Source organism: Brachypodium distachyon, chromosome 5 (genome assembly GCF_000005505.3).
Source record: "Brachypodium distachyon strain Bd21 chromosome 5, Brachypodium_distachyon_v3.0, whole genome shotgun sequence".
Lineage (NCBI taxonomy): Eukaryota > Viridiplantae > Streptophyta > Magnoliopsida > Poales > Poaceae > Brachypodium > Brachypodium distachyon.
In genome coordinates, this window is record NC_016135.3 from 17,142,299 (window position 1) to 17,159,995 (window position 17,697).

The 17,697-nt window shown below is 45.0% G+C and overlaps 2 protein-coding genes across 2 annotated transcripts; both read right to left on the minus strand.

Moving 5' to 3' along the window:
- Positions 1–1,098: 1,098 nt before the first annotated feature.
- LOC100839065 (SUPPRESSOR OF GAMMA RESPONSE 1) lies at positions 1,099–6,743 on the minus strand. The gene is made up of 6 exons (XM_003581309.4): positions 6,624–6,743; positions 5,134–5,269; positions 3,190–3,376; positions 2,602–3,080; positions 1,828–2,010; positions 1,099–1,496 (listed from the first exon to the last, which is right to left on the minus strand). The coding sequence occupies exons 1-6, from the start codon at positions 6,629–6,631 to the stop codon at positions 1,419–1,421; spliced, it is 1,071 nt and encodes a 356-aa protein (XP_003581357.2). The 5' UTR covers positions 6,632–6,743; the 3' UTR covers positions 1,099–1,418.
- Positions 6,744–12,771: 6,028 nt separating this feature from the next.
- On the minus strand, positions 12,772–15,917 carry LOC100843118 (beta-1,4-mannosyl-glycoprotein 4-beta-N-acetylglucosaminyltransferase). The gene is made up of 2 exons (XM_003579922.4): positions 15,461–15,917; positions 12,772–14,329 (listed from the first exon to the last, which is right to left on the minus strand). Exons 1-2 carry the CDS (start codon positions 15,527–15,529, stop codon positions 13,229–13,231), a joined length of 1,170 nt encoding a protein of 389 aa, XP_003579970.1. The 5' UTR covers positions 15,530–15,917; the 3' UTR covers positions 12,772–13,228.
- Positions 15,918–17,697: the final 1,780 nt, after the last annotated feature.

Here is a 17,697-nt window from a genome sequence, read left to right on the forward strand (position 1 = left end):
TGGTGAGGTCAAGAAAAGAAACTGAAGAGGCAAGGTCAAGAAGGAAGCCATGAAGCCAACAAATCGAATTAACCTCCATTGCCCCGCATGACCTTGCCGGCTTCTCCCCTCCAAGATGGACGGGCGCCAACACCTGGCCGCCGGCAACCCCGCCGAGTCCTCATCTTCGGTCCCTCATCCGGCTCCCGGGCCTCCCGCACGCACAAGAGATCCGCGGCTACGCCTACTGCGGCGCCGATGCCCTTGCCTGGTGGCTTGCGTGGCTTCTTGGGGTGGCGACAACGATGGAGGAGGCGTCGGCGGCGCGCATGACGACCTTGTGCTGCCCCCGGGGATAATTAGGAGAGGGGTTCGAGAGAGGACGATAAGGGGATCGAGATGACGCGATCAATAGTTAGTTTTATAGGCCGTGGAGAGAGATCGAGAGTTCGACGCTGACGATCCGCATTCAGGGCGCATCGATTGCAAGTGGGGATGGAAAAGAAAAGACAAATGATTGGTGGCTTGAATCGGTCCTTGGAGCGTCGTGGATTAATTTCCCAGTGTTGATTTTGCAAAAAAAAAAGATTAGAAACAACGGCGGCGGTTGTTAATGTCTGCAGGTTCATGCGTTCTGGAACGCTGCAAGAGAGGAGGAACCGACGAAGACGATCAGTCGGGGGTGGGTTGGGCCAGCGAGTTAGGGTGGGTATGGGCCGCGTCAGGGGAAAGAAGAAAACGCCCATACGCTGCTGAAGTCAGCCCGTAGCGCTGATGAGCAGCGTGCGACCGATTCGTTTAAAAAACGTGCGCCGGGAGAAAAGGAGAAAAAGAAAAAAAATAGGTAGTGGAGAAAAAGATAAGATGATGACGTGGATAAGCTGCATGTCCAGCTTGCTAAATTTATTGCACTTAATGGGTTTTAACTTTATAGAATTTATAGATAAGAAACCAAAACCTGTCACTCCTGCACTGCTTCAGCAAACAGTTAGTACCTCAGTGTCATTAAAAAGGCAGCATAAAATGACAAGGATGGATTACTCCACTTAATCTTTGCCAGAAAAGAATGGACATGCCATGTCCCACATTAATGTCAGACTATAAAGTAGTGCAGCAGACTTTGGACTTAAAGAAGCAAGAGCCGAACTGAGGGGGGAAACACAAGGAACATTAATAGAAAACATCCGATGGTCCATGTATTGCTCAGACATAGCATGTTCCTCAAAAACAGAACATTCCGAGTGGAGATGTTACTCGAGAATGTCCGACTAATCTACTACTATTGCCAGCACCACCGGAAACATAGCTGAGGTACATTTATTCGCAGGCTGCAATATCATACTAGTATACAAAAACTTTCTCAGGAGAAGGATCACTCGTGCACACAGATACACACATCACGAGCAAAAAACAGGCTCTCTGTATTGCGCCGCTAAATTTCAAAATTCCTTCTCCTCTATGTGCTTGTCGTCCAGGTCCAGCCAGCTGAGACTATCCTGCGACCCAAAAGGATTGTCCTGCCGAAAGAAACACACGACCGATCAGGGTTTGTTTGGTGTTAATGTATTTTTTAGTGACTAGTGTTTTGGTAGTGCATTTTATTTAAAAAACACTAGTATGAGAAGTGTTTTAATTTGATAAAAAAATGGAGTGTTTTGTGGTGAAAACTAGGGATAATCCCCTCTAAACCCTTCCTACCAAAAAAACCATGGTGTTTTTTAATTTGGAGTGGATAATACCCAAAAACACACACCCAAAACTCTAGTACCAAAGAAGGCCTCAAGGGGATTTTTGCCGTGAAAAATACACCGGGAATAATAGCAAGAACGCGGCACTCGGTGCACTTACAGGCAGATCGAACAAATCTTTGTCGAAGTGAGAGAACCCGTGGAGCGCGTCCATGTCAAGAGGCAGTGGCGCGTTCTTGGGACATGTGTGGGTTCCGTTGGACAGCGGGTGCTCAGCCAGGCCAGGTAGTGTCGCCGCGTCATTGATGGCCTGCGAGGTTAAGCCATACTCTTCGTCTTCCTCCTGTGTCACAGTTTCAGCAATGAAGTGACTGGAAATGAATTATAGTGAGGTCATCATAAGAGTGGCGTCGGCTCTTTTACATGAACCATGCCCATGAGGTGATACTCTGCTTTGTGCTGTGTGTGCACATTCTTAATTTAGGAAGCAGAGACATAACTTGTGCTATCTTAGCGGCACAAGAAGTTAAATACTGGTCAAGTGCAAAGGTCCACTATTCAAGATGTGATGTGATATTCATGGGTGCTTATGTATCTAACTTCGTAGTGAAGGAATTAGAAAGTTTCAGTTTCAAGTTAATATTGCCATCAGCCTAATCGGGCTCATATTATACTACCCTCAGTTGATAAGCATGGATTTTCACGAAGACGTAAAAGCTTCTGACAATATACTAGTCTAAGTTGTTAAGTAGGTGTACGTATTTGCATGAGCTGCTAACCCATAGATAAACACTGCAAGTCAATACTCTGCACACCCAAAAACAGAGTATATTTGATGTATATAGGAGTTTATTTATGCATATAGGCAAATTGATGGTGCATACACACGCTTTCACATGGTTGATGATAGCTCTACAAATCAATGATGATTTACCTCATTCTGCTCGGTTTTGCTTGGGCTACTGTTCAGGCGACGAGGCTGCGGAGGGTTTGTCATTGGGGTTGTCGGATCGATTTCCCCAGCAACTGAATCGTATTCTTCATCAACAACATATATTTGAGACTTCCTGGTTTTATTTGACCGCAACTGCCAAAAGATTTTCGAAACAACAAGCTCCCCATGTTTTTCATCTTCCTCTACCCCAAGGTGATACTGATGCATCGTCCAATTAGTTTTATATATATCTGCACCTTTTTTCTTAGAACCTATGTAAAGAACCAATATTTTCTTCCAGCCTTTCACCACACCATTTTCTGAGATGGATCTAGATTTACCAGTCTTGTGCCATCTGATAGGCTCATCACGAACAGTATGATCACTGCTGACGACCTTGCGACGCTTACGCTGGCCAACATCATACGCATTTGATATTGTATGGAAGAAATAACTATTGGTGCCATCTATCTTGATACCTACAATGGTAGGTGAATTAATTAACCAAGTGTGCATGCTCTGCAAAACATGAGCTAACTAGTTAAATCAGATGGCCCTGATAACAAGCCCAGAATAAGAATCTTGTACCAGGGAGATTTTCTGGGTGCGTATAGCAGATTCCTTCTATCTCCTCTATGGTTGGAATAAAGTCATCTATCAGTATATGGGACGCTGAATTTCCGAGGCCAACCTTTGCTTCTAAATGTGTGAGCAGTTCCAGATCAGATGGATCAAACTTAACACCCGCTGGGAGTCCTGGCCACTGTGATGAAACCTGCAATGCAAGGTCTTATGTTATGTGAATTGAAATGCATAACTTTTGTTCTAACTGAAATGAGATGTATTCGGGAACAGAGGGATTACAAGGCAATATCCAGATTTCATGTGAAAAACAGAATTGGGTTCTGCCGTGAGGTATCTCTGCTCACTCTTAAAAGAGGGTATGTTACTTATCTGCTCATCAAGACGATGGTACAAATTAAGCATTTGTGCGGTTTACAGCATAGTAGCTTCTGACAGAGGATGGTGTCTAGCAATCACTTTTACGAAATAAGTACCTCGGTCAGAAGCCGTTATCCCTAGTTAAAAGTAGACCCATGGGTTCCTATTTTTAGAAGGTCCAATTTGGTGAATTTGAAATAGGTAACGCCAAACTAATTCGTTTTGGGGAGTATAGGTGGTGTGGGGATATGGATTTATATGATAAATTCCCACAGTTATTTAACATTATGTGGAATAAACAAGTAAGTATGTAACACTGTCCTCGGTTCTAAGTGCCACATTGTCTCATGTTGAATTTTGCCAAACTTTGCTTGGCCATCAATCTTAATGCTTGGAATGAAATTATTGAAAATGCAGCATGGTTCAATAGTCGCTCGAGCTGGACTCTTTTTGATGGAGGCTCCTTCCCTCAGGGAATTTTACAGTTAAATCGATGTAGCTTGTGGATACACTGGTTCGGTACTTCGGTTTATATTAAAATAAAGTGTTTTCGTGTTTAAAGCTTCTGCTCAAAGTTAAGATGTTTTTTTGTTTCTTTGTCTAGAGGTCATCCTAACAGAAGATAACTTAGTCAACGTAGATGGCAATGTGACACTCGATGTGGCTTCTGCTTTGAATAGGAAGACATTCAATTCAACATCTTTTTTTCTCGATTGGCCCATGTCGAGAGTCACATAGATAGCAGTCCACTCAGCTTTCAACATTATCCCGCCCAATATCTCTCACCTTTTTGGTGATTGAAATTCAGGTGTGGATAAGACCTTGCGTCCCTCAATTTAGTAGTGTACACCTGTTTTTTTATCTATTTGGTTATGCCTCAATGATATTGTTTTTGATACAAGAAATTCCAATTATTTATGCAAGTGTTGCTCTTATGTACCAATTGACTGCGATTGTGGACGTTGTTACACAAGGCGCAACACAAGACACCAATGGAGTCTGGTGCCAAACGTCTAGAGAGGATCACCAAGGTGTTCAAATACCGGTTTGGGTGACGTGCCAGCATGCTTGCTTAGTTTGTAGGCTGGTTAATGTTGTGGTATGTCACACTTTAGATTTGGTCACTAATTTTGTGTTTTTTGGCAAATAATGTAAGACTTCAGGCTATAAGCAATAAAGTTTCCATTTTCTAGAAAAAACATAATAGGTCAACAAGCATATAAAATGCATTAACTAGTGAGAATGGAATTATTACTTGCTACGTGCCATTACCAATTTTACCATGCAGATAGGATCTAACTACCAATCATTAGTTAGCGAGTAACTCATGCATAAAAAAGTACTCTATGCACAGTAAATTTTATTAGAAAGTTGTACTAAATCAGCGACGCTTATTACGAAGATAGTACAACTTTAATACAAAGTTGTACTAAATCAGCTACATTTATTATTGATCCGAAGAGTACTACACAAAGCGAGTGCTCATCTGATGCTTCGTCTCGAAGTGGTGCCCTAGTGATGATCAGTGTTGGACTCTATGCACCAGATTTGAATGAGGAAAACTACTAAGACGATACAGTTTGGACTTACATCGTTATCAATGCGACATTTGCAGTTTGGGCACTCCCTCCATGCCTCTGCAACCAATTTCTCAATTTCGAAGGGCGACATATTAGTTGACTTTCGTATTATTTTAGCAATTGTCTTCCAAGTAATAATCAATGACCTGCAGCATAATGTGTGAGAATCCATCTTAGGAAGCATTCTTTGAGTCCTTGAGATAATAAATTCAAGTAATGATACATAACAGATATCCTACTTGTCTCAACAAAAAAGCAACACCGAATTTCAGATAACTTTCAGGTTAATCAACAAATCCCTTTTCGTTGGAAATGCACAATTTAGTAACTAAGCTAAGATGCAAATATATAAAGGAGCCTATACAGTATACACAGACACAGATCTTTCTGAACTTCTATGTATGTATGTATGTATGTATGTATGTACAATCATATGATATTAACTGTTATGAACATTTAAAGCTAACTAATGGAGAATAGTCAGTGTTTCTGAGAACATTCGTGTACTACCCTCTACATTAACTCAAAGAAAAACCACAAATTATTTTGACAGATCAATATTTGTCGATAGCAACCTAAAACTACTAGCAACACTTTTGGTTTACAGATCTCTTGTCCTGCATTGCTATTTTTGCAAGTTCAGACTCTGTTTTCCTCTGTTTCAGAAGAAAAAAGAGACTAATCTGCTTATCCACACAATGCCCATTGATCTAAACATCTAGTGAATTGAACAACGGGCACTCATTGACAATATGTCCAATTAGGACCAGGTATGACAAATTAGTGCCACCAGTATAAGCAAGCAGGCAAAACCCTGAAGAAGCATGTCGCTAGCAGTTGCTTAGAGAGCCCAGCGAAAACCGAGAGGATGCTTACAGAGCCCAGCCAATACCGAGAGGAGCCACCGATCATGAGGAAGATGGCACAGAAAAGCGTTTCCATCGATGAGCCACTTTCACCCATCACATATTAGTAGCAATCGATGATCTGACTAGCCCAAATCTGCAATCCCCTTTCTCCTGCTTTGCCTTGTGACCACCTCGAAATTAACCAATTTCTGAGGGGCAGCTCCGATCGGACAGCACCTCGAGTTTGCATCAATCTCCACAGAATAAAAAGAAGAAGAGCATATAACACTAGAACAGGACCCTCTCTGCTTCCTTCCAGAGGAAGGCTCGCTCCTTCTCTTGCACCTCTCCTCCTCTCTGCTTCCTTCCAGAGGAAGGCTCGCTCCTTCTCTTGCACCTCTCCTCCGCACGCAATGCGCCGCCAGACAATCGTCTCCCCACGCTCTCAAAACCCCAAAGGAATGCTATCTACTCAAAAGCCCCCACCAAATCTACCTCTCCGTAGATCAATCCAAAACCACCAAACAGGAAGAAAAAAATGGCGAAAAGGAGAGAAAAAAAAAAGAGCACATATCCAAAGCGCGTAAGAAAATAAACCACACCACAAATCCCAAGCAGAAAAAAGGAAAAGGAAAACCAAAACGCGGCTTACTCTTCCATAGCGCCGGACGGGCTGCTGCGATGGGAAGCGGAGTGGGGAACGATCAAGCAAAGCCGAGGGGAGAGGCAGAGGGGAGGTGGGGAACTTCTCGGAAGTGAGGCGGAATGGAACCGTGGGGGGAGCGGCCAAGCAGCACCCCTGCCCCTTATATATAGGCGAGGCTTTGGGTTTGGGAGGAAGACCCGGCCGTGACCGTCCAAAATATTTTGGACACTGCAACAAGCAAACCCTCGGCTCGTTCTCCCAAGTCCCACCCTGCTGTGGGGGCTAGACTGCTAGTGGGTCCTGTCGCTTGGCGGGGAACTGGGTTCGGGTGCAGGCTTGGCGTGGACTCTGCTTTCGCCCGGTATCCGTATCAGCTTGCTGCTTAGATTCTTTTTCTCCATGGTGCAGGTGAGAGGAGGACCCGTTGATTTTTGGAGGACAATGCCAGTAAAAATATCCTTCTAAACGATGGAAATCAGTTGCGCCATGGAGTACGTAGCAGTAATACTATGTCCATCTCTGTCCAATCTAGTGTCAGCTTAGGGAACTCCGGAAGTGCATATTTGGCATGTTCACATATCCATGCATATATATCTGTATGTGTGAACGGGTACGCATTACTGCAAAGTGTTCACTCCTCCGGCATAATATGTGTATGTGAACGGGTACGCATCACTGCAAGTGTTCACTCCCCCGGCATATCAGACTATCAGTGTATGTGAACGGGTACGCAACTACGGAGTAGGCATTACTGCAAGTTTTCACTCCCCCGGCATATCGTCCGTTGGTCAACTTAATTTACAAAGCCTTTTTTCCGTAGATCAGACAAACTAAAATGATTTTCTAGCCATGCGCATGGACATGATAAACGGTGTAGAGCGCTAGAGCCTACAGGCAACCCCGGCCGGACCGAAGCTGCTAGGCTAGATTCTATAGACTCCGCATCCGCATGCACAGCGGGTGGGCCATCCGGTGAGGCTCGGGTGGGACAGGAGCTCTCCCTGGCCTTGTTTGTTTCTCGAGTTTTCTACTCTGCCACTCCGTCTGCAAGCGTCCAAGCCCTTGGCTTTGCCTGCCCTCCTTTCTTCGTCTCCAAGCTAATTACTACTCCAGCGTTTCACTAATCACTGCACATCGCCCTAAATCGCCCTAAATGCCGTTGACTCGTCATCCGTGACTTCGTGTCTCAGCCGACTGGGAGAGTACATGCATGCATGCGCGAAGCACTACCGAGGTCTCACGTGACAGGCGGAAGGAAGCGTAGATTTGCGTTGCGTGTGACTGTACAATGATTGCTCAGATATACTCCGTACGATGGTTGGTGTGTAAAGTGTCAGGACGTCGTCTTTATTTAGACACCAGTTTCCTCGGTTCTTCCTCTGTTTGGATTATACTAAACTTTAGTTAACATTATATTAATAATAATACGAGATTATAATAGCATAAAATCATATTATTGGATTTGTATATTTAAAACACTTTCTAGTGTACACATGTCAAATATTATTTGTATACTGAAATAAAATTTCCCGAGTCTTAGTAGTTAGTACAAAGAAACTTAGGAGGAGGAGGAAATATATATTAACGGCAAACATGACAGTTTGAACCTCGCAGAAGACCAATACTCGCCCTCTGCCCTCGGTTCCCTCGCCGTGCTAAATAACAGCAGAGTACTTCTTCCTCATCCTACGGCTCTGGTGGAACTTGCTAGCTGACCGACGGCCACGACTACTAATTAAGGTATTCGTACGGTACATCAACACCCGTACGCTGATGCTGCGTCGATCCAGGGAGACCAAAAAGATGTGCAAGAATTTGTCGTTCATTTACTGCCCGACAAGGCCGCGACCGCAACGCAACAAGATGCGGCAAAAAAAAAAAACTGCAGCTGCAGGAATGTTCAATTTTTTTAGATCGACTGGGGGACAAAAGGCCCACCGGTTCCATTAATCATGAAACCAGGTGCAACAGTTTTTAGAGTCCTACAGTTCCGACAGAGTAAAATAACAAAACAGGTCACCCGAACGGCCGTACCCGTTGCCCAACCTGTTAGGCCATGTGCAACGTAGTGAAAATCCAGGCCCGGTTTTTTACCATCGGAATCCCCTTCTGGGATTTTATACCTGGATTTTTATTCCCTTGATACCAAATGAAGTATTTTCTACTCGTTCTGTTCATCTTCGTGGACGTAGCACCTGTATATTTTCTCGAAATAGGTGTGTATTCAGATTCTCAGAGTCAGAGCGTCTACTTACTAATTATTAATCATTCCTAATTAAAATCATACCGCTTGCCTTCCGGGCGCAGTCCACAGGCAAAAAAACGCGGAGGGGGTACTGACTACTGCAGTTTTTTTAGGGAGCACAGAGAGGGAACTCATAATTCTCCTGATGAAAAGACTTGTCATGGTCAAGTTTTACAGTCTTGACTCTTGACCATTTGCGAGGCTAGGCGTCGTGGATATGGAAAACGGTGGACCTCCCCTAGGACTGGCACTCTACCGTCGCTGGTGCACAGCAGGTGGGCCATCCATCTGTTGAGGCTCGGGTGGGACCCGGGGTTCCTGGCATGGCCTTGTACGCTGCAGATTCTATCACGTCACCATGCGTCCCAAGCATCTGCCCCCTGTTTTCCTTCCTCTCCCAGGTACTCGCTCCTCCAGGGACCGTCTCTCCAAACACGGAAGTATGGAACCATGCGTGCACATCGCCGTAAATGTTGTCGCTGACAGCCTGACTCGTACGTGAGTACGTCGAGTTGTTCGTGATGTCGTGTCAGAGCACAAATTGTGCAGGTACCCGGCTGGCCGGCCGGGAGCGCTAGTGAGTACACTAACAAGATCTCACTTGCCAAGTGGAAGAAACTTAGGTCCACAATTTTTTGACTTTTGGCTTATAAATCACAAAAGCACCTAAAAATTTGTTTTTGGCTTTGGCTTTTTGCTTATACCATTATCTAACAATATCAAATCAAATATCAAAAGCCAAAGCCGAAAACACCTAATTTGATGCTTTTGTGGTTTATAAACCAAAAGTCAGAAAGCAGTTTTAAATCCAATCAAATAAGGACTAATTTTGCGTGTGCTTGTGGCTCCCAGGTCGCTCAAGTAATCTTTTGTTTGGCCACCAGTTCTACTTGCATCGCAGTACGGGTGCCCACACCCCCTACGCTGGTGCGGTCGGTTTATGGAGACCAAAAATGGCAAATCGATCTGCGGAAAAACCCATCGGTTCATTTTACTGCCCGACGAGCTAGCCCGCGAGGCAAGCAATGCAGCAAGATCAGATCGCGCGCGGCCAACATCCCCTGAAGCTGCGTCTGCATGCTTGTTCGATCTGCAGGGTTCCCAAGCACGACAACGCCCTTTCAAAAAAACAAGCACGACAACGCGACCACACGAACACAGTCACTGACACACACAGCAAGCAAACAGTGGGCGGGGTTTCTGACGCGGCCGCGGTCAAGGGTCTCGGCGAGGACGGAGACGTTCAACAGCTGATCCCGAGGAGGATATCTGAAATTGAAACCCCCGGCGGCCGGCGATGTTCAGTCGTAGCGGTCAAACTCTGTCTCTTCTGCAGTCCATCCCTGAACAGCTAGCCAGAGTTGACAGAACTATGAGCAGCTACTGTTGTAGTTGCAGACTAGGAGGCGCATACGACAAGAACAAACTCCCGGAGTTTTGCTGGGCTACGGGTTGTTTTGTTTGAGTTCAGATTTGCTCTACAGAATTTGAGTAGTATTGGTTAAGGTTTCCTTTGAAGAAGTGTCTAATTGACAGCTGCCTGTTTTTCTAATTGGCAACAGTCAGATTTTGTTTGCATCAGTATGTTGGCACCTGTGTATTAGCGGAAAAAGGAAAAATCGGTTGGATCCCAAACTGCTCGTAAAGGCTTTTTGGGCCTGAATTAAACACAACAAAAAAGCTGAATGATATCAGATCACCGGTGCCTCTGTCCATTCTGACTTCAGTACACATACATCTACTATACTAAAAATGCCAAATGAGCCTACACTAATTTTCTTGTTACTATCTGGTGTTGTTCCTTACAATTACAAAGAGATGAAACAAAAATGATGTTCGGGCTAAATATCAGCCATATGACCAAAGTTGATCCACGGGCTGATAAGACATGATCTTCTAGCTGTCAGTGCAAGCAATCTCATATTATGCTCTCCATGTCATGTATCGACCCAATTATGGCTGCTGCAAACTACCTTCTGAAAAAGACTGCAGGACCTGAACTCAAAAGGCAAACAACATAAGAAAATAAACAAAAAACTGTTAATGATCCTGGGCAGTTGTAGTAGCCATTAGCCCCACTAAAAGAAATGAAGCCACTCTCAGTGTCTCTGTTAGAACTGCAGTTCTAGAAGCTGGATAATATGTCTACAACAAAAAAAAAATTGAGAGATTGTCTAAAACAACAATATGATGTTATGTGTCTACAATAACTGAAAATCAAATCTATAAGAAAAAAGGAACATCATTGGTACTAACAAAAAGAGCACATTGCTAGACAACTCCTCGGACTGCTGGTCATAGGCTAAGAAAGACAAGACTGAAAAAGACACGAAAGGCTAGAAAACTTACAAAGCAGACAAATACTAATACAAGGCGGATAAATACTGAGAATAAAAATAAGATTTCTTTTTTTGCAAGAATGACAAGGCACTGATGAACAATATAGGTGATAGAAAAAAACCCGACAAATACTTGGAATGAGACTAAGACATGAATACTCAAGCACTTAAGCTGAACACGAGACAAGACTAAAAACTATTAAAGAAACAAGAATAGTTATAAAACACAAAATGATAATGAGAAATATACATGACAGAATACTTAAGCACTTAACCTGATCATACTGAGACTAAGAAAAAACTGAAAACGGTTAAGAAACAACAAAAATAATTCAGGTGACTTGGGAGTACCTGTCATTCTGTCTGACACTTCAAGGGAATATTCAGGTGAGAAGGGCTGAAATCTCTTGGAATTTTAGCTGTGTCAAGCAAAATTGTACAAAACAAAGCATGATCCTGAGATAAGATAGTATTGCCCGTGGCATTTGCAGGCATTCAGAATTTCAGATGCAGGAAAGGGAGCACTCACATGGGAGTGAGCGTTTTGGGAAGGTGAGGAGGAGGAGGAGGGGCGTAACAGAGGTAGACAGCGGCATGACGAGGAGGAGCTGGATGGAGTCGCCGTGCTTCACGACGTGCGTTTACGCCCACGCGACGGCCGGCCTGGGGGCCTCCCTCGCCGCGGCCCGAGCCGCCACAAAAATAACCGCCGCATCCTCCGGTCGCCGGGTCTGCCGCGAAGGTTCGCTGCCGTCTGCCGCCATCTCCTTCGCCACCGCTGGAACCACCCGGAAGAACTGAAGCCTGAGACAAACAATACCAGTGAGAAAGGGATTGAGACAAATGCAACCGCCGCTAGCTCCGCGAAGACTAGGCAAATGCAACCACCGCTTTCTCCGACCAGGCCGGCGGGACTCGAGAGTCCATCACCATCTCTGTCTCCGCCCAGCCGGACCACAACAAAAGACGAGCCCGATGAAAACAAGCCCAACAGACAAGGCATCAAGATATGCGTTCGCTGGAGATCGACGGACAGAAAAGTGACTGTCAACGAATTAAATAACAGCCAGCTGACAATTAGCAAAAGTGTAGAAAAATCATGTTATCGCACAAACAAAAACCAAATATTTTACCATGATATTTGTTTTTGGCTTCATGAACTTTGACAGAAACCCAAACATAACTTACGCCTCCCTCGCAAGAGCAGGGAATAGTACCCTGCGATCGTGAGGATTAAGATCATGCTCGTCCAACGTTTGTATTTTTAAAAGTTTCAAGAAAAGCCTTCCGTACTTTTTACAAGAAGCGACGAGCACATGATGCTGGAGTAACCCTGAAAGAAGGAAGGGCAGACAGAAAACACGCAGAAATAAAACTGAACAGATGATACAGCCATCACAAGCAATAGAAGAGTCCAATAACCGTACAAACAACATTCCCCTGGCCCCTGCATCTTTTTCCCAACCGTGGCCACCTCAAGTTCAACAACAACAACAACAACAATAATGGCCATCTCAGTTTAAAACAGTATTGGAAGCCAGAGTTCCGTTTATCGATGGGAAACAGAAAATTCAGAGTGTTCAGGAAATCTAAGGTCCAGTCATCGACACAAGAAACAGAACAGCAAGGTGGAAAATATAGACACATGCGCACATGTAAATTATCTGCAGAGTAAAACCACTTGTACATCATACAAATCTGAAAGTTCACTTAATGTGAAATCTACAGCAGCTCCGAGTTTGTATATCATCATTCAGGGAGGGAATATGAATGGCAATTACTTATGGTAACCGTACACCCTTGGGCTCTTCTGCGAAGGTGGCCAAGCCGAGATCAAGCATGCGCCTTGCTGTCAGGTGCACAAATGTTCCATTACATCTTACATAATCATGAACACACCCATCCTCACTCCCTAAGCAGCCATCCCAACTATGATTAGCCAATCATATCAGATGCACCTGCCACAGCCAGTCCTCCAGCAGCTTGGCGGTGGCACCCATGAACAGCAGCTTGCAAAGTAAACCAGCCTAGCCACTTTCTCTCCTGCAATTGCCCGGGAGAAGATACCGGAACCGGTCAGCATTCTGAAGCAGAAAGCTAGGAAGATGAACCGCAGAATATGTACTTGGAATGGCCCCCAACTTGGCAATGATCTCTTGGAATGTATACTCTTCAGGAAGCATGTCAAAAAGGTCTGCCCCTCTGCATATGACATCTTGAATCCTTTCAGGGTTCAGGAAGTACTTGAATCTAATTCGATCCACATGGCTATAAGCTTGCATCTTGAAGGCAAAATCACTGATATGGCGGAAGCAAAAACTGCAGTGCCATCCTGAATCAGCAAGAAGTTCGTCTGTCTGCCGAAAATGTGCATACCTTGTCTTTCCAGATCTGTACCGGTGTATTGACGCCCTCCAACTCTTGTCATCCAGTAAGAACTCAAACGAGTACAGATAGTTCCTGAGCTGAAGATGAATTATCTCAGGAGTGTCGTCACACCATCTCAAGAGATTGATGGTGTGGCCACTTGGGATTTCATCAACATCTGACATGATCAATATGTCATCATCTTTAATTCTTGAAATCTTAATGAGCCGGTCCAGGTAAACCCTCTGATATGACTCCTCAACAAATGGATTTTCCCCCTTCACAAACCTCCCCCCAACCATACCATATGTCAGCCGAGATTCAGCAAACTCAAATCGCTGGCGGTTTTCCTTGAAGTGGAGGGGCTTTGTCAAGCCAGTGAAGGTTGAGTTGGACTCGAGGAGCACGAACTCAGACACATAGGGACTGAGTTCATTCCAACGGAGTTCAAGGATATCAAGCTCATTGCTGAACAGTACAGCATCAACAACACGTCGTGGCGTCTCACGGACTTTCCACCCATGTAACTTGCAGAGGTTCTCCATAGTTACATTCTCATGGTAGTAGTGAGGGATTATCTTGAAGGGCTTGGGAGGAGATTCCCAGATCGGCCGGAGGAAGTATGTGACCTTCTGACCATGCGTATATACCATTAAAATAACGATTGGCACACCAATCAAGAGGGCCAAAAGAACCCTGAAATCAAATCCCCGAAGCGCACACTTTAGCCTTGACATTGCCACAACTGCCTTTGATGCAGGCTGCAAATGAATGCATAAATCATGTAAGAAATCAAGCAGGCAACATTAGACAAAAGAAGTTCATGAAGGAAATAAGTACACCAGATATCGACATGCCAACTACTCCACGACTATTTAAAATTCATGCATATGTGTGTATACTCTGTAAGTCTATCAGTAAAGTAGGAATAAACAAGCCAACGAGGCAATAACTGTAGCTTTTTTCAGATAACCTCCCAAAGCTACTGCCAAACATTATCTTTTAACAACAAGTTTTGAGTTGGCCATAAAAGGTTGCATCAAAAGTTGATCAGAATCTGACTAGCATCCCCCAAAAATGACTACCACCGCACAGAAGCAACAATCTGAGGAACTAAAACCACACACAAGCACAACCCTGAAAGGCCAAAGATAACATCACTCACGAGTATTGAAGCATGAGGTTATCAAATTTATTCAAGATAGCAACAGCTGAACCTTGAGCGCAACGCACAAGCTATACTCGCACTAAACCAGCTTTAGTAACAAGAACACTCGCTAAAGATAGCGGTAATGATAACTAACCAAAAGTTGGGCCTTTTCCTAACCAAATAGGGATTGAACACATCGAATTTCTGCAAATTTGCAAAACAGGAGGGCTTTCACAGCACAAGTCCTCGTGATCGAAGCAAGAAAGCATAGAAGGACCATACGAATGGAAAGAAATATTCCACATGTTTGAAATACCAGCCCAAAAGACGTAATTTCGACACGTCGCGAGATTCTACCACCAAAAAGGCGTGAAGAATCAGAACTCCATATTTTCACCTACCTATCATCCGAAACCAGGGCAGATCAAGGACAAAGCCAAAAGCATGGAAGCGCAAAGGTCTCCAGTCTCAAACCCACCAAAATCCTACCAGTATCCTAACCGAAATTTGGAGTTTGGGAAAATAAACCAGAGCGCAGCATTACAGCCATCCCGGACCACACGGGGACCAAACTTGGGAGAGGTAAAAGCCAAGCATGTGGCCCAGAGCCCCAGACCCTAATGCTCAAGACATCACCCCTATCACGAAGCACACGCATCTCGGGGTCGGGGGAATCAAACCCCCCACGGCAAACTGAGCAGATCTGAACGGGCGGGGAAGGGGAGGGGATGGAATGGCTTACCTCGCTGCTGCACACGCCGTTGCAGATGCCGTCGTTCTTCTTGTGGCCGTAGTGGCCGGCCTCCGGCATCGCTGCGCCGAGGAGCAACTAAATCCAGGAGCAAATAAGGGGGCGGGGACAAGAGAGAGAGAAAAAAATCCCCACAATCCCCGCCGCCGGCGCACGGGGGCAGCTCTCCTCCAATGGCACGCCGATCGGACTGCGCTCGCTCGCTCCCGTGCGTGCGTGCTCCGGCCGGAATCTCCCCGCGATTGCCGGGGGCCGCCGCCGCCGCCGCACGAGGGGTTTGCTCCGGTGGTTGGCGTCTTTTGGCTCCTGGCCCTCGGGGTCTTTAGGTTTCTGGCGCTTCCCGTTACGGGGGTCTCGGCCTCGGGTCGTGCGGCGCTGTGCTGTGAATCCTGTGATGTGCTGCGCTGGGGCTTGTAATTAGGGGCGATCAGCGGGGTCGAGTGCGCAAAAGAAACGTGGAGCTCGTTTGCGCCCCCCGTGGCCGCTTAATTATAGCCGTTCGAGCTGGCCGATCTTGTCCTCACGCTTCGGATAGGAGCCTTGGAGGCTAGGCATCCGACTACACTGGCGATTTGTCCTAGAATATGCTCTAGATTATGGTTAGTACTGATATATTTTCTGCCTAATTATTTATTAATTTATATTTTTTGTGACCATTTATGGATGGTGGGAGAAATAATTATGCTATTTCAAACGCGTGACGTGATGTGTTGTTCCTGTTTTTGTTTTGTTTTCTACAAACCGTCTGCAGTTGCTTCAGCGTGTACGTAGTTCATAAATTCAGTCTGTGTTCTAGCTAAGGGAAAGTCCTTTTTCTTTCTTGGTGATGGTTGCTAAAAGAATCAGAAGATGATTGGCATCTAACTGAGGATAACGTAGAAGAAGCACGGACGCCACGACGAATCCGGGTCCGGGGGGAAGATGCCCCTCCAGAAACTATAATTGGTTTTCTTCGCCTGATCTTATACTCCGTATAAGGTTCCTCAAACTTTATAGTATGCGGCAAGCTACAGCATTTCACGGTGGCAAGGCAAAAGCTGTTCTCCGTTTCCTAGTATACTCCCACTGACCCAAGCGGATCATCGCCTCCGCATCGTGTTCTCGAAATAACAAGGCCGGAAATTTCCTTGGGGCTTCTTTTGTTAACATGTGAGCCAAGGATTCGCAGGAAGGAAGCTGTCCGTTTCCTCGTTAATCTCTCCTTGAGAACACCGAGACAGCATGGCATCATCACGATGTTTACACGCGGCAACGCTTATTTATTGCTGACGATGGCCGGCCGGTTTGAACCAGTTTTGTTTTTTACTTTCTGTGAAAATTCATAGGTCCAAACATGCTTTTCTAGGTTTCTAGTATCCGTAATTTATTTATTTATTTGGTTTTTGCTATTTCTTAGACGACTGAGAAATAACTATTTCATTTCTTAGTCCATGATCATAACTTTTTGATTCAATCATTGAGATTCGTGTAAAATTAATGTAGGTTCGATGGATAAGAAAATATTTATTCGATGGCTACGGTTGTCGACTGAGAAATAATTATTTCTTAGGCGGCTGAGAAATAGACACTCCCTTATTTTTTACATCGTTTCTAGTATCTTTGATACTTGACAGTACTCCCTTCCATCCATAAAAATGTTGCTCACTTAGTATAAAATTTGTAACTTAGTACTAAATGAACGACACTATTTATATATCAGAGGGAGCAGTAATAAAAAATTAGAAACATTCATGTGTTCCTGTGGGCTAAATGACGCCACAGAGCAAGAGGCGCGAAGGAAACAGCGTGCCTTGGTCGATCGGACCACCACTTTTGAAAAGGGAGTAATTTGGAAAGGCAGACCGGCCAAGTCGCCGGCGTCCACGCTCCCGGTGACGGTTGTTTCGAACCGGACGAAAAGAGACGGACACCAACGAGGCCGCAGAGCGGCCACGCCAAGTCGCCAAAGGTTCAAAAAAGATGTTCTTGTTTTCGTCCATTTGGCGTTTGGCTCTCCTTTTCCTTGCCTTTGCGTGCCGAGACAGAAGGTGTCCTATCAGAAAGCCTATTGTTTAGTCCGTCGCAAACACCTCTAAAGTTTCTTTTACATGTAAATGAGATCGACCTGTTGCTGACTAGCGGACGACTTGCAGCAGAATGCAGTAAACTTCTCCTGCATTTTCCGTGCGCAACACTAGCGTCCGATCAAAAGCACAACGCGTAAGAAGAAGTGACTAGGTCAGTCGGCG

Coding starts and splice junctions, on each gene's coding strand:
- LOC100839065 (XM_003581309.4), bottom strand. Junction 2,011..2,601: donor GCAAAACCGAGCAGAATGAG/GTAAATCATCAT, acceptor ACTGTGACACAG/GAGGAAGACGAAGAGTATGG. Junction 1,497..1,827: donor AAGATTTGTTCGATCTGCCT/GTAAGTGCACCG, acceptor TTCTTTCGGCAG/GACAATCCTTTTGGGTCGCA.
- LOC100843118 (XM_003579922.4), bottom strand. CDS start 15,529: ATGCCGGAGGCCGGCCACTACGGCCACAAGAAGAACGACGGCATCTGC. Junction 14,330..15,460: donor ACGGCGTGTGCAGCAGCGAG/GTAAGCCATTCC, acceptor ATTCATTTGCAG/CCTGCATCAAAGGCAGTTGT.